General features: G+C 54.3%; 1 protein-coding gene across 1 annotated transcript in view; it reads right to left on the reverse strand.

Moving 5' to 3' along the window:
- CDH22 (cadherin 22) overlaps window positions 1-9,783 on the reverse strand; it is a 51,162-nt gene extending 41,379 nt beyond the window's left edge. Inside the window, exons 1-2 of the mRNA XM_029960363.1 lie at window positions 8,878-9,783; window positions 4,633-4,927 (exon numbers count right to left, since the gene is read on the reverse strand). Of these exons, the coding sequence (XP_029816223.1) occupies window positions 4,633-4,927; window positions 8,878-9,102 (520 nt within the window). The 5' untranslated portion in view covers window positions 9,103-9,783. The remainder of the gene's footprint in view (window positions 1-4,632; window positions 4,928-8,877) is intronic.
- Between the last annotated feature and the right edge of the window lie 5,270 nt (window positions 9,784-15,053).

Here is a 15,053-nt window from a genome sequence, read left to right on the forward strand (position 1 = left end):
ACAGACAGTGCAAGCCCCAGCTCCCAGACACTTGCTGTCCCAGCAGATTCCAGATGCACACAACTGCTTTAAGCACTTTCTATCAAGGGGGGAAAAAAAAAATCAGACTGCCTGCAAGTGTTCTGGCTCTATGGTAAACAAAGTGTTTTTCTCTGCTTCCAGCCTGGAGATTAAACAATTTCTTTTCACAATAATCACTTCTGCATTCAGCCAGCTTTGTGCTAGAGTCAGGGCTTGACCCCAAGTTTCTGTCTGTACAGCCAAATCGTCTCTAATCTGGACATGGTGCTACACAGAGAAATGAGAGCAAAATACACCAAGGGAAGAGTGATGTTCTGATGAAAGGATGTGCATTTCCTGGCATGCCCCTCACTCCAGGCTCTGCATGCTCCCCAAACAGCCCAGAAGTGAAGTCTGGGCTTCAACACCCACCCTGTGCAACCAACAGAGCTGTCTTGCAGGAGGCACCGTGTGCTGGATTTGGGCTCACGCCTGAGTGCAGCAGACAGCTGTTAAGCAGACCCCAGGGAGCTCAGGAAAGGAGCCCAAAATACAGCTAATTTTAGCATCTCCTGTAACAAGGTGAAGCTCCTGCAGTTCCAAGGCTGTTGGCTGGGTCCCATCCTACCTTCTGCAGCTGTAGGTCTGGATTCTGCTCAACTCAGATGTTTTGGATTGATCCACACCGGGGTACACACAGAGGCTGAGCCTCAGGTGCCAGCACAGAGCAGTCTGGAAGCTCTTGGCCAGCAAACCTGAGATGACAGGGCAGCAGTGGAGGTGTAAACAGGGTTTGCAGTTCAGGCCCCCTCCTGCAGACAGACTGCTCCCCAGCAGCAGGCATGGGGGGAGTCAGCAAAAATGCTCCCAGGCAGCACCCCCAGCCCCTGCCTTCCTCAGCCTGTGTGACCCCAGTGCATTCCCTCCAGCCCTGCTCCCCTGGGGGGCTGAGCTGGGACCCCTCCACCCCACCACAGCCCTGGCTGTCTTCCCTGCCAGACCCAGGTCCAGCTGCCTCTTCTGCATCCCAACAGCATCCCACATTGTGTAGAAAACACTGACTTCTCCAGCCTGGCTCATGGGCTGGGGTTGTCTCCAGGCACCACCTCTGCCCTTTACAAATTCCAGACTCTGGCCTTACCTTCCCGACCATCATGCGTCTGCCACTTCTGATCCACCAGTAACAGCAATCCTTTTTCTTTTCCCTTTGCAGAGTTTAACAGTGTGTCTGGATAAGTTCAGGACAGAAAACAACCACAACTGAAGAAGTTCCCAAGCTGAAAACCAAATGCTGGCTGGGAGAGTACCAAGAGGAGCATCACACATTCTGTGTGTGCTGTTCCTCCTCCCTAAGTGTGCACTCTGACCACTGTCAAGGCAAGATCCTGGAACAAAGAGGCCTTTAGTCCACCCTGACTTAGTCTCAAGTAGCACATATGCTGTCTACCAAAACACACTGTCCTGGCCCTAGCGCAGAGCAAGGGGCAGCTGTGCCCCCTGTTACTCCCAGTTACTCTGAGAGTTTGTGCAGTTCTCTCATTTGTTATTCCCTCTTAGACACTAGGAAATCAAATGACTTTCCCTCCCAATTAGTACTCCTTCATTATGCAAATAATGTCCTTTGATCTGCTCCTGCTGTCACAGAGCGGATCTGACTGTATTTGGTTTATTCCTCTTCACGCCCCAGGAAGGCACCCACCTCTGGGAGTGAGGACTCTGCTTCTGGCAGGGAATGGAGAGTGTGTCTGAGAGCTGCCTGGAGTGGGAACAAAAACCACCCAAGCACAAACCCCAGAGAGGTCTGGGAAGGCAGGAGCATGAGAGGATAAAGAAGGGGTCACCCTTCACTTTTCAGGCTGGGCTGCAGAGCAAAGGCTGTCAGAGCAGCAAGACAGGGAATGAGCAGCTCTTTACAAACAAGCTGGAGAGCAGCCCTGCTCCTGGGGTGTCCCTTTCCCCAGCAGAGCACAGCTGAACCCAAATGGAGCTGAGAGCAGGCATGTTTTCCTGTGGGTCCCCAGGCTTTGATGTTGATACACTAATAGCCAACCCAAGCTCTCCAGCCCTCCTACCCCTGCTTGGCCAGCACCAAGCTGGGATCACCTCCATCCACACTCAGGAAGGCAGCAAGGCACACTCCCCATTCACTCTTGTGAAAATACCCCACAGGTCTAGGGAAGATGATCTGCCCAGCTTAGACACATTGCTACCAATGCCAACCACAACAAAGCCAGGATCACAGCTGCACCCAGACTTCATGCCACAAAAGGAGCACTCCCACACAAAAAGGGCCTGGCAGGGCATTTCCCATAAGAACACACTGAACTTCACCTCCCCAGCCCAGGCAGCTTCCCATGTCCTGCATCCTCAGCACCTTCCTACAGCATCTGGAGCTGAACTTCACACACCAGGTCCATGACCAGCCCCATCTCCCTCCCAGCTGCTGAACCTCAGAGGGTTGAGCAGGAAGCTCTGTGTCAGGCTTGCCTGTTTATGCTTTCACAGGACGTGTCCATCTTGTCCTTCGTGCTGCCTGTTCCTGGGTAAGCCGAGGGATAAGCGGGAGGGAGCTGGGGACTTGCAGCAGCAGCAGCATGTGGGTACCCTCCGGCTCTGCACTCACACTGTGCAGCAGCACCACGTGAGGGTGATGTGTGAGGCTCTCCCTGGGCCATCTCCAAGGGGAAGATGCTCTGGAGAAGCCCGTGTGCTCCCCAGGATGGCCAGGCTGCACAAGGCTTTGAGGCTGCCACAGGCAGACAGCCCGGAAAGCAGAACAGGCTCTTGGCTTCAGCTCCCCTCTCCAAGCACGCAGCTTGGAAGCACAGCCCACGCCACTCACAGCACTTCTCTTTACTTTTAACTTCCGAGTATTTTAATTTGCAGGAATCGCCTCCTTTCATGTTGTGAAACCGTGTTTCTTTCTCCCTCTGATCTCCAATTTCGCATAGAAACTGTCTCCTTTGATATGTCTTGTTCGCATCAGTCTGATCAGGCAGCTCCATAATTGTTAGTGATTTTCAAAGAACTAGGATTCTTGTCTAATACTCAGAGTTGAGAATTCCTTGCTTTTTAAAATGTTGTTCAAGCAAATTAGATTAATTTAATTTCTTTATTCTCTTTGGGAACTGGATGCCTCCTGCTTTGGTGCCCACATGCTGTCTTTCATTTCTCCAGGAGCACATGGCTGCAGTTCAAGGGGTCATTCTCTGTGCAGGTAACAGGAAGAGGAAGGAGAGCTTGGGATGCCTTGGGAGAGCTTGTTCTCCATACATCAACAGAATCCAGGCAGCAGCAGCTCCTCTGGTGCGGGCAATTCCTGTACATCTGTACCTGCTGGAGGCCACGCACCAGCTTTGCAATATGCTGCATATTAACCACGGAGAGACAGAGCTCTGTCCTGAGGCAGTGCAGACCCGAGCACCATCCCCTGAGCTCTGCGCTTCCAGGATGTCTCTGCAGCCAGACCTTCCTGCAGCAGCACAACAGGATCTGGCAGTTCACCTGACCTGACCTGTCAAGCCCTGGTGCAGCTGCCCCGGGGGTCTCACCACAGTCCTGGCACCATTCCTGTCTCCTGTGCCAACTCATTCCTTTCTGACACTGTTGGGGACCCGCCTTATCTTTGATGTTAGTCTTTCACAGGCTGTCTTCTACCTGGATGCAGCCTTTGAGAACAGTGCTTTAGAGCTTCTGCTGACACACACAGCCTGCTACGAGCTCAGGCTTGTCAGTGGGGGTAACAGAGAGCCTGGCATGGACTGGGAACAGCATGGGCAGTGCAGCACCAGCCACTTTCCTGGACTCCAGCTGTGCTCAGCAGCATGGCAATCCAGCACCAAGCCAGCACAGGAGCAAGGCCAGCAGCACTGCAGCTCACACACCACCTCCCTGCACCCCTCCTGACACCTGGGTGAGCACAAAGGTGACTGTCCTGCTCGGCCATCCTGGGGGATGGACTCCTGCAGCCCCATGATACACATCCCAGCCTGGCCCTCAGTGCTTCAGCAAGGCTGATCACCAACACACTTAAAAGGGGCCTGGTGCCAAGGGGACAGGCAGCTAATGGTAACAGAGGGGAGCCACACTTCTGTCACAGGGACATGAATTCCTCAATCTCAGCCAACAAATCCTGGCCCATCAGAGGAGGGATGGATCCAGCTGAGAGGGGCCTGGCACTGCTGCATGGGGACACACAAGGCTGGGCAGTGCAGCACACAGAGGGTGGCCTGAGGAGGGGAAAAAGCACCACACAGGCTAATCTGAACCACAGGCAGACATGAGCCCCTTGGCATGCAAGGGCTTAGTCCAACCTCCCAGCATTTAGGAGCGAGGGGGCTGTGCAAAGCCAGAGTCAGTGCACAGCGGGCAGCTGGCACCGCCACGACCCGTCCCCAGAGCACGGCTTAGGGCTGAGACTGAGCGCTCAGACACAGGCTGGCAATCAGCTCAGAGGATTTATCCACTTGTTTTTCTTAAGCCACCTTATTTATTTTTTCCCTTTTGGCTCCCTAGCACTGGAATCCCTGGGATTTGCAGGTGGTTTCAAGGGGTACAGAAGGCTCGAGGTTTTTTTTGACAGGAGAGAGGCGCGGGTTTCCCAACCCACGTCCTCCCACCCGGGAGACCTACCGATGGGGGAGAGCTCAGCCACGCTGCCGATGTAGGGCCCCTCCAGGAAGCGTGGCTCGCTGTCGTTGATGTCCTGCACCTTGATGATGAACTCCGACTCGGGCTCCAGCAGCTGATCCGTCTGCCGGTCGCGGGCCTGTGCCCGCAGCGTGTAGAAGGTTTTCTGCTCCCGGTCCAGGCGCTCGGTGGCGTGGATGTCACCTGTGATCTCGTCGATGAGGAAGATGGTCCCTGCGCCCTCCCCGGAGATGGTGTACTTGATGGAGCCATCTCCCTCATCCGAGTCCGAGTGGATCTGCCAGGGAAAGAGGGAGAGGGTGGGAGCAGGCTGGGGCTGTGCTTGTGCCCAGCTCCAGCCAAGACTGCAAGGGTCTGGAGCCCTTGCACGAGGTACCCACAGTGCCTGCATGATGCCCCTCTGCTCCCATTGGGCTGGAGAGTGGCAGAGAGCACCATTAGACAACTCCTGTGCATGAAGGAAGACCCAATAAACTGGAACTTCTGTCCTGCCTACCCTGCTCAGCAGAGCAGAAATCCTGCCAGTGCCCACCCACACCATACACCAAGGGACAAACCCCACCAACAAGGGGTTAGGAGATGGAGGAAAAGGAAAAGACAACTGAACTGCACTCCAGAGAAAGAGATTTCCCTATGGCCAAGGACCCAGGACTCTGGCAGCGTGGGATCACCTCTCCCAAGCTGCACAGGTACCTCATCATCAGCATCCACCCCCCTCACATATCCAGCTGCCCAAAGTCCATCCTCATCTGCCCCCCTGCCCCAGCCACAGCCACCCTCCATAATCTGGGCAGCTGGTGCTGACAAATCTCCCTGCCTAAGAGCTCACACACTCACTATACTCCTGGGCTGAGTTTACATGGCAAGGTAACAGGGGCTCACAACATCCCAACATCACAACCAGAGCCCCACCTGGGCAAAGCCTGCAGAGGGTGTGACAAATCAGGCTCATGTTCAGGACTAAAACCAGACCCTGCCAAAGATGCTTTTGCAGCCAGTCTCTGCTTCATTTTCTAATTAAGACAGTGTTTGAAATAAGGAACAGAAAGGGTAAACAGCAGTTCCCCATGGACCAGGAGCTGACTGGAATCCAGGCCAGACGTCCAGAGATAATTTTATTGGTGGCATTAAACTGAGTTATGAGGTTTTTACAATCCAGCCACTTATGAGAAATCTATTAACAGTAACTGGACAGGCAGAATGCATCTTGACAGAGAGCAGCACAGGCATTAATTGGGACAATCCATAATGGGACAGGCCCCCGGAAAGGTTTCATCAGCTGCTTTCATTTGTTTCCTACAATTTCTGCCTAGAATCAGCAAAGTCATGTTGCCCCCTCCCAAAAAAGAAAAAAGCCGTCCATTAATCGGCTAATGAAATATGAAAATGTTTATGGGCCATTCAATCTTCCAAACTGCAGTTCTATAACCCACCTTTCAGACATACAGCTCTACCAGGAAGAATTTATACCAGAGCTGCCTCTTTTTTACGATGCCTTCATTATATTTGTCTTGTTAGATACAGTTTATGTATTTATTTCATGAGTGAGGGACCCACGCGTTAGACAATTCAATGCATTTTGCACAACACTCACAAATTACTGCCCATGGTGACACATCTCCCAAGGCTTGCCTGGAAAGAGACCTTCACTCAGCTCACAAACAGGGCTGTGAGCCCAGCAGTGTCTGGGACCGTCGTGGTGGCTCGGTGCCACTTGGGATGTGCCTAAGGGGTGGGTCAATCCCACCCTGGCCACCCGGAGCATCCTGCCCTGGACTGTGGGAAGGGTCATCCCACACTGGCCACCAAGTCCCAGCCCTCCCTGCTGACTGCTGGAGAGCTTGCTGCCCTCTCTCTTCACTTTGTTATCCTCTCCCCAGCCCCCACTGCTCCACGAGCTTTTCAGAACGAAGAAGGAGCACCTGGTCTGCAGAGCGCAAGTAACTGCATTTTTCTGCTGAACACCAGGCTCATGATTAATAATTAGGGCAGAGATAAAGCACCCAGCACCTCTTCCCAGCATCACACTGAGTTCTCAGCACAACCTCTTCACATATTTGCTCATCACTGACTGCTCGGAGCAGACACCAGCATCCCTGCAAACCGGAATGCTAGGAAGAAAAATGGAGCCTGGGCTCAGGGGGCTGCAGAGATTGATTTACAAGGGAAGATTAAAAGAGCTAAATCTGTGCTGCTTGGCTAAACAACAACTAATGGGGGAGGGCCAGATTGCAGACTACAGGCACCCGAGGGGAGATGCCACGGGCCCAGATCACATCCCAGGGATGTTCTCTCCTCCTGGCCTCGCTGCTACAGCGGGCAGGCTTGGGGAGCACCATGTTCCCAGGCAGCCTCGGGGATCCCATCACCCCTGGGCATGGCAGGAGAGCCAAGTCACACAGCCCTGGCACAGAACTGCTGGCTGGGGATGCCAGCAGCACTGTGCCCTGGGAGGAGAGGGACCCCCCCCTTGCCCAGCCAAGGACAGTAGTGCTTGCAGCACCAGGGCATCCAGAGGGCAGACAAAAGGCTGATCTGTCCTGTTTGTTGAACAGGAAAAGAGTTTCCTTGTCCTAAAAGACTACAACCAGGATTTTTACGAAGCCATTAATTACGTACTAATAATTAAATCAAAATTAAATGTGAACAGAGGTGCACATTCCTTATTAAAAGCAATTAAACAGAAAGCACAGATACACAAATAAAAAATGACTCCAGGGCTAGAAAAGAAAGAAAATCAAATAAAAACTAGCCTGTAATAACGGCACACTCTGTTTGCTCCAACTCATAAAGCCCAAGTTCATCAATTTTCTTTAAATATTAGCAACTTAATTAAATCTGCTTTTTTCCCTTTAATCCTCTCCTCTATCTAAAATAGATCTGTCCACATGCAGAAGTTTGTAACTAGTGCTGACCCCATAATTCTATTTAAAAAACCCAAAGAAATCCACATCAAACTGACAGCAGCCTCAGGGGAAATTACAGTTCAGAGGAAGGATTAGCTAGAGAACCCAGATTTTATGGAAATGGTATCGGCCCTTCGGAAAGCACATGTAGGTGTGTGAGAGGCATCCACAGAGGGCAAGCCCCTGCTACCCTGCAGGGTCCCCCCTGTGCAGGAAGGCTCCAGATCCACAGGCTGTGTCAGGAGGGCTGTCACACTGCTAGGGACCACCCAGGAGGGCACCACATCTTTTCCCAGCCCCTGGAGAAGCCTGGCCCTGGTGGCTTTCAGCCCTGGGGAGCAGAATCCACAGGGAGTGACCTCAGTGCTGACTTGTTCTGAGCGGGGCAGGTGATGGGGTGGGTGGTGTGGACAGAGGCTGCAAAATGGGTGAGTTGTAGCTTTTGGTTCATTCGGAGCCACGGCATTGCCAGGCCTGTGACAGGGCCCGGTGCCTCTGCTGCTCCCAGGGGAGCCAGGAATTAGCTGTGCCTGCTCCGAGGGCGGCGGAGGAGCGCGGCTTGGAGCGTCTGCTGAAACGGACACAAATCACCACTGAAATCCCAGCTGGCCCCCGGCCAGGAAACCCATTTTCAAGCCTCCTCCAGACTCATGCCCAGACGGCCGAGGCCATCAGGCAGCCCTGCTGTACAAGCTCTCGGGAACTTTGGGGTGAGCCCCCATCCCCAGCTCCAGCTGGACTGCAGTGTGCTCCTCCGACTGGTCCCAGCAGCCAGCACTGCCTTCACCAGTATACAAATAACACATCTTCCCAATGTGTGGGAGACAAAGGCAGCTTCTCCACAGCTCCCAGGAAACGTTGAAGCCCAGCAACCCCAAGCTGAAGTGCTCTTTTAGCCTCAGGACACGAGGAGTGAAAGGAGCAAAGGTTCCTGTCCAGCCTCCACAGGAGGTCACACACCAGTGAAGTGACAAGGTCCCACCAACAGACCCAGTTCTGCCCAGCAAGGCACTGTCACCTGCCAGCAGCTCCCAAAGAGATGGGGCTCCTTGCACCCACCCCCAACACCACAGGAACCCAGCACACGACTGTAAAAACACAGACATGAATTCTGGAGTGCTCCTATCATAGTCTCTGGGAGCACATTGACCTCCCCACCCCCAGCAGGGACCGGACTCCTGCCATCCCAGTCCACAGAGCACCTCTCTAACCAGGTCCCTGTGAGCACCCTTCACAAAGGTTCCCTCTCTCCCCTGCACTGCCAGTATATCTGCTCTGCCACTGTCTCTCTCAGCCCCATGGAAACACTGGGCTAGCTTACCTTCCCCACGTACAGCGGCTCCGTGCCCGTGTACTCCTCCACCACGAAGAACTGATTCCAGACCCAGCCACGCTTCACTCGCCCTCCGGCCAGCAGTGTAGGGTCCCCTGGCTGCCCTAGGCCAGGGTCCCCCACTGCTGTGTGCACAGCCCAGGACCCCAGCTCCTGGATGGCGCAGAACAGCAGCAGCATGGTCCACGAGAAGCCCTGCAGACCCTTCGCCATTGCACTCTAGGAGGATGCATGAGCAGGAGCTGTTGGACAGGCAGCTAGCATCCTTTAGGGAAGAGCAGGAGGGAAGTCCACACTAGCAGCGTGAGGCTGCCCGGTCAGTGCAGAGCATCCCCATCCCTGCTGCATGCCGTGCCCGGCAGCTGGAGCACTCCTGTCCCACCACGAGTCACATCTGTGAGGAGAGGCGTCCCAGACTGCCCACTGTCAGCGTGGGAGCAGTCAGTGCTGGTGCCTCACGGGCTGCTCCTGGGTCTCCAGAGAAGAGTCTGGCAGCTGGCATTTGTCCTCAGGGGCAGAGCTGGGCGGCTCCGTGCTCGGCTGCCGGTCTCGCTGGGGAGCGGGGGATGCTCAGCCTGCTGCCCACCCCCGCGGCGGGCAGGGGACGCCGCAGCAGCGCGCGGGGCACGGGCACCCGCAACCCTCATTCACGGGAGGCGAAGGAAAGCTGTTCCGCCTGTGTTTTCACGGAGGAGTTAACAGGATGAGCTGCTGTGGCCAACGCCCCCCTGTCCCGGGGCAGCCTTGGGTTACTGTGCCAGGGGTCTGGCAGTGCAGGTGCCTGTGCCACACGTGCAGTTCACAAGGAGGTCATTTGTAACTCCCATCTTCAGGGGCACGACACCCCAGCACCCGGTGAAGGGTCCTTTGCCCAGCTGATCTTGGTCACTTCCATCCTCGCTGGCTCACGCAGGGAGGTGCAGGGTGGCCAGCAGCATCTCCAGGAGCCTGGAAAAGGTCAAGGTGTCAGTGCCAGTGTGCAAGCAGGGCCTCATGTCCCCCCATGCTGCTCCTGCAGCCTTGGTCAGCATCGCCACCCTGCCCTGCCCCAGGTGCCCCACAGCAGAGCCCAGCCCCACAGGTCCTGCCAGAGCAGGAACACAGAAGGGGGGTTGCAGAGCTCTCAGCACTGTGGACATCTACTCCAGCAAGGACTCAGAGACCAAGGACCCCGCTGACAAGGGCACCCCCTCACCACACAGCCCTGGCTGCTGATGGGAGCAGGGTCTGTGCCTGGAGGGGGTCATCGCTGCCCACACTGTCAGGAGATGGGCAGGAGCACCCCCAGCACTGCACAGCTGCTGTTGCCTGCGCAGGACCAGACCACACCAGTCCTGCCCTCACAGACAAGGCTCACGCTGGGGGATGCCAGCACCTGACCATGAGAAGGGCAGGCTGTCCAGCTGCTCCTGAGAGCCTTCCCTGCAGAAGCTTTGCTGTCCTCTCACTTCTGCAGCCATGGACGGGAGAAAAGCATCTGTTCAAGAAATCACCACCTGGTTGACTTTAAAGGTAACAGTTTAAAAAGGGCTCCGGGGTAAGTTTGAAGGCACCTGCAGGGCACTAAGGACTGAGACATGAGGCCTTTGGCCCAGAGTACAGTACATCCAGTCAGCACCTGGGGAAAAGAGACCTGATCAGGAGATGGGGATGCAGCATCCATCTCTCCCTGCACCAACATCCTGAGCTTCCACCAGAGCTCTGCGATTCCAGCCACAGCCTGAGCTACTCATGAAACATGCACCAGTCTGCAGAATTAATCTCCTGTCAGCTGTTACTCTAAATAGGAGGGGGAAAGAGGATGACCAGAGAGGGAGATGTTCCTGAACTAGATGTCCATCTACTCCCCATAGAAAGAGAATTGGACTGTGCTCTTCACAGACCCCCCCATGAATCTAAACAGCCCCAGCAGTCCAGAGCAGGGACAGCTCCCAAGTATTTCCCCAGCTCTTACCCACATTTGCCATTCCCCTGTGTGACTGCACCAAAAGGCCATTTCCCAAAGCATCCAGTGAGCTGCCTTGCCATTTCTGCATTCACTTGTCTGGACTAACACTTCACTGAGAACCACGAGGCACCAGTGCCAGGCATTGTTCTGCACTGCCTGTTCGTGGTTCACAAGTGGTATGTCACACAATGTGCACAGATCTATTCACCCAAAGGGTTTACACACATTCCAGCCCATGCACAGCTAAGATAACTCACACACACTGGCACTCTTTTGTCTGTATTTGTGCCTCCTCTGGGTGCACACACATTTCCTCTCCATGCACACATGCTATATTCCACTCACACATGCACATCAGCTGTCACATGTGCCAGCCCTGTGCGCTTCATGCTCCAAGGAACACAGGGTCTCTAGTGTGTTTTTATGTTAGCAATCATGGTACAGAAGCACTAACATTCCTCCCCACCTCTTCTCCCTGCCAGCCCATTTGCTATGAAGACATTTCTGCACCAGCCAGGTAAGGTTGTTGGCAATGCCGCGACTGTCTCCTGCAGCCAGGCCTCCCCAGGCAGAAACTCTTCCTGCTCCTGCTCCCCAAGGATGAGCTACACTTGCCAATTTGGTGAGGAGCCCTATCAAACACCAGAGTATTTAATATCAGAGACTTAGGGAAATGAGGTGACTTGTAAGTGGGTGGTGGACTGAGTCATCTCTTCCCACTGTCAGAAGACTCACAGGGTAAAGTAACTTTACAGAGACGAGGGTCCCTGCTCTGGAGCAATGGAGCTGATGCCTGACTCACAACAGGCTTCAGAACAAAACACTCACAACAACAGCACACGTACAAATGTGCTTTATCACGTTTACACAGAGGTACATACACCAAGATACAGTGCACCACTGTCACAAACAGCATCTCTCCAAATTCTCACATCTGGGAGATTTGTGGTTATTTTGGAGTAAGTTCCACAGACAGCAAGAGCTGTCAATAAACTGAACAGCACAAGCTCTGCCAGAGCAAGAGTTTCAGGTCAGCACCCAAGGCAAACAGCAAGTGTGGGAAGAACACATTCAGCATCTCTGCCCCGCCACCCTGCAGTATTTTTGCAGACAACACCTCCAGACGCATCCAAAGTCTGAGTACAAATGAATTGTACCTAGTAAATGCAACTGTCAGAAAAAGAACTTAAAAAGGAGTCCATTTCTCAGGACAAATACATCAGCAGAGCCTTAGGGAGAGGCAGCCACCAGCCACTCTGTCCACCCAGTACCTTCTCCTTGCCATCCAGGAGCACATCCATCCACACTGGTTTATAAAGCCCTGCCAGAAGCCTGACAAGGCAGCAGTGAGGCTGCCAGGGAGCAGTTCTGCAGCACCAAAGGCCTTCTGAACACACAGAGAGGCTGAAAGAAAGCCAGTCCAATGGTGCAAGTCCTGGCACCACGAGTAACATCAGCATCCAGGGGCCCCGACCGAGCTGGCACGAAGGCAGCACATTCCCCACTGCCTGTAGCACACAGTGCTCAGGGCACACAGCTGGCAGGCAGCACCAACCCTGGCTCCCTGACCCAGCAGGAGCCACCTTCATTCTCCTCATCACACCATTTCACACCTGAGTGGCAGCTGATTTGCTCCACGACACGACTACCCGAGGCACGCACTGCAGACAGCCCTGTGCACACAGGGATGGCCCTGCTCCTTGCTCAGAAACGGGCACTGTGCCTTCCATGTCAGCCTGGCCAGAGCTGCAGCACAATCCTAAAATGTATCAATAAAACAGTAAAAGCAACAATTTAAATGCACGTACTAAGGTCAGGCAGAAAAGAGGAAGTGAGGGCAGAAGATGCTGCAGTGGGTGAGCTCCACTGGAGCTGAGTTGCTCCCTGGCTGGCGGACAAGCTGGCCCACAGTTCCCAAGGCAACTTGTTCAGCCCTGTTGCATCTGAGCACTCCACAGAGCAGCTCCTGCCACAGAGAGGAGAGTCCTGCTGAGCACCCATGGGCTGGGCTGCGTTGCTGTGGGAACCACAACCTTCTGTTTAGAGTCTCAGCTATTATGTTGCTTTTTATATTTAACTGATTTCTCCTCTTACTGCTAATGTGTTTTGCTGGTGGCTCTCTCATGGGTCCAAAGTTCAGCTACGCTCAGCTGAGCTGCTTGTGAGCTCTTCCCATGGGCAGAGGTGGGGGTGGTGTAACCTCATGTGCCTCCTCCAGGTCCCAGGCTGCAAAGCCCGTCTACACAACCCATGGTGACCTCCAGCCCCCCACACCCAGAGCCACCTCAAAACACTGATCCAGAAACACACCTGAAGCCAGGCTCATTACCACAGACCAGACCCTTCTTCTCCACCCACAAATTCTCAGCCTGGGTCTCTTCTGTCAGAGGATCAGGCCACAGCTGAGGTCAGGGTCATGTCTCTTCTCAGTGTGCACACCCTTTTTCCAGCTATCACATCACAGACCCCTTTCAGAGGCTGTGAAGCCAAGACCCCCAAGTCCTGCTCGTGCCCTTGCAGCAGCAGGAATCAAGGCACCACAGAAAGTCCTGTGCATAGGAACCGAGATAAGCACTAAATTTATTTCCTTGTGTTATTGAAGATCTCTAACCAACAGCTGGAAGTGCCACTTCTCTCTGCCACACGTGAGCAGTGGGGCCATAAATAACTGGTGGGAGCTGCTGCTGCAGCCAGCCTAGCCTGCAGGGTCCCAGCAGGCAGCAGCACACATGCACCCACGTGGCAGGATGCACAGGCACTCACCAAGCCAAGCAGGTTTTCATGCATAGAGTGAAGCACCAGACCCTCACACGGCCCCAGGCCCAGGGTGATGTCCCCTCTCCTGCTGCTCTGCCGTCCCTGCATCCCAATTATCAGCACAACTCTCCCCCTCCCCTTCCAACAAGAGCTTGTGCAGTTTGTTGGTGTGCATTTGGCACAGCTATACTGTACATCATGTTGACAGTAGAAATTACATCCTGAGCTTATGTTTTACACTGTGCTCTGTCAGAACTCACCGCAGCCCAGTGATCAGGACAAATTGAATAGCATCCCGCCCGTGTCAATATTTATTTCATTTTAAAAATGCAGGCTGATGCAGGAGAAGGTAGGCAGGGGGAGGGGGAAGACAGGGGCAGGCAAGAGCACACAAAGATAGCACTGCCCAGTGCATCACAGTCCTGCACTACTGCCCAACACCGCTGGAGTCCCAGGGCCAGGGCAGTGATGCCCCAGGAGCCCAGGGAGAACAATCCCACCCAGAGGCCTGGGAGCAACCCAGGAGCCCATGCAGTGCTCCTCATGCCCACAGCTCTACTGGAAGTGTTGGCCACACCAGCACTGTTCCTCCAAGACAAGCCCTTATAAGTGGCAGAAAATGCAGAGCTGCCCAGCAGCTGCTGAAAGATGCAACAGAGGGGAAGGAAAGCCCTCCCTCCTTGACCTCAGCCAGCTGTCTAAGCCAATGTGGGCTTGAACGTTCCGCCTTGGCTTCTCACTCCTCCCAGCAGAACAGCATCACTACTGTCAGGAGCATCAGGACTGCTCTGGCTGTTCAGAACAGCCACAGGGATGCTACAAAAGCTGCTGAGGAGCAAGGTAAGAGTAAGACACCACTTGTGCCACCCTCGAGAAGGCAGAACCACAGAATGAATACCAAGCACAAGACAGGAGCTCCTGAAAGCTTGGGCTTTCTCCTGCTTTCCCACGGCACACGCACTCCCCAGAGGACACAAGGCTGCAGCAGGAGGGTCACTGGTCAGAAACAACAGCTCAGCCCTTATCTCCATGGTCCTCTCGCTGCTTTGAATGAGTTCAAACTGGGAGCATCCATTAACCAGTTCCAGACCTGCTACACAGCAAAACCAAGGAAACAGCAGCTCCCTGAGAGCTCAGAGGGTGTGCAGCGGGTCCAGCACCATCCACACGTGCCAGCTGTGTCACCACAAGGGAACAGGCCACGTGTGAGCACAAGGGCAGCTCTGGGGACACATTAGTGCCAGCTCAGCCTGCATCCATGGGCAGCCCACCTGCCTCACACCCGAGAGCGTGGGCAGCACGACAGCCCAGCCTCAGACAGACCTTGCTGGGAGTCGGGGCAGGAAAAAGCCTGCAATTACTTCAACAGCAATTCTTCTCTAGTGCTGCCTACAGTGCAGCAGCACGCAGCCCGTGACCACGTCTCCTCCTGTTAAACAGGATTCAAATCCGCTTAATG

Source organism: Manacus vitellinus, unplaced genomic scaffold (assembly GCF_001715985.3).
Source record: "Manacus vitellinus isolate BGI_N305 unplaced genomic scaffold, ASM171598v3 scaffold_26_pilon, whole genome shotgun sequence".
NCBI lineage: Eukaryota > Metazoa > Chordata > Aves > Passeriformes > Pipridae > Manacus > Manacus vitellinus.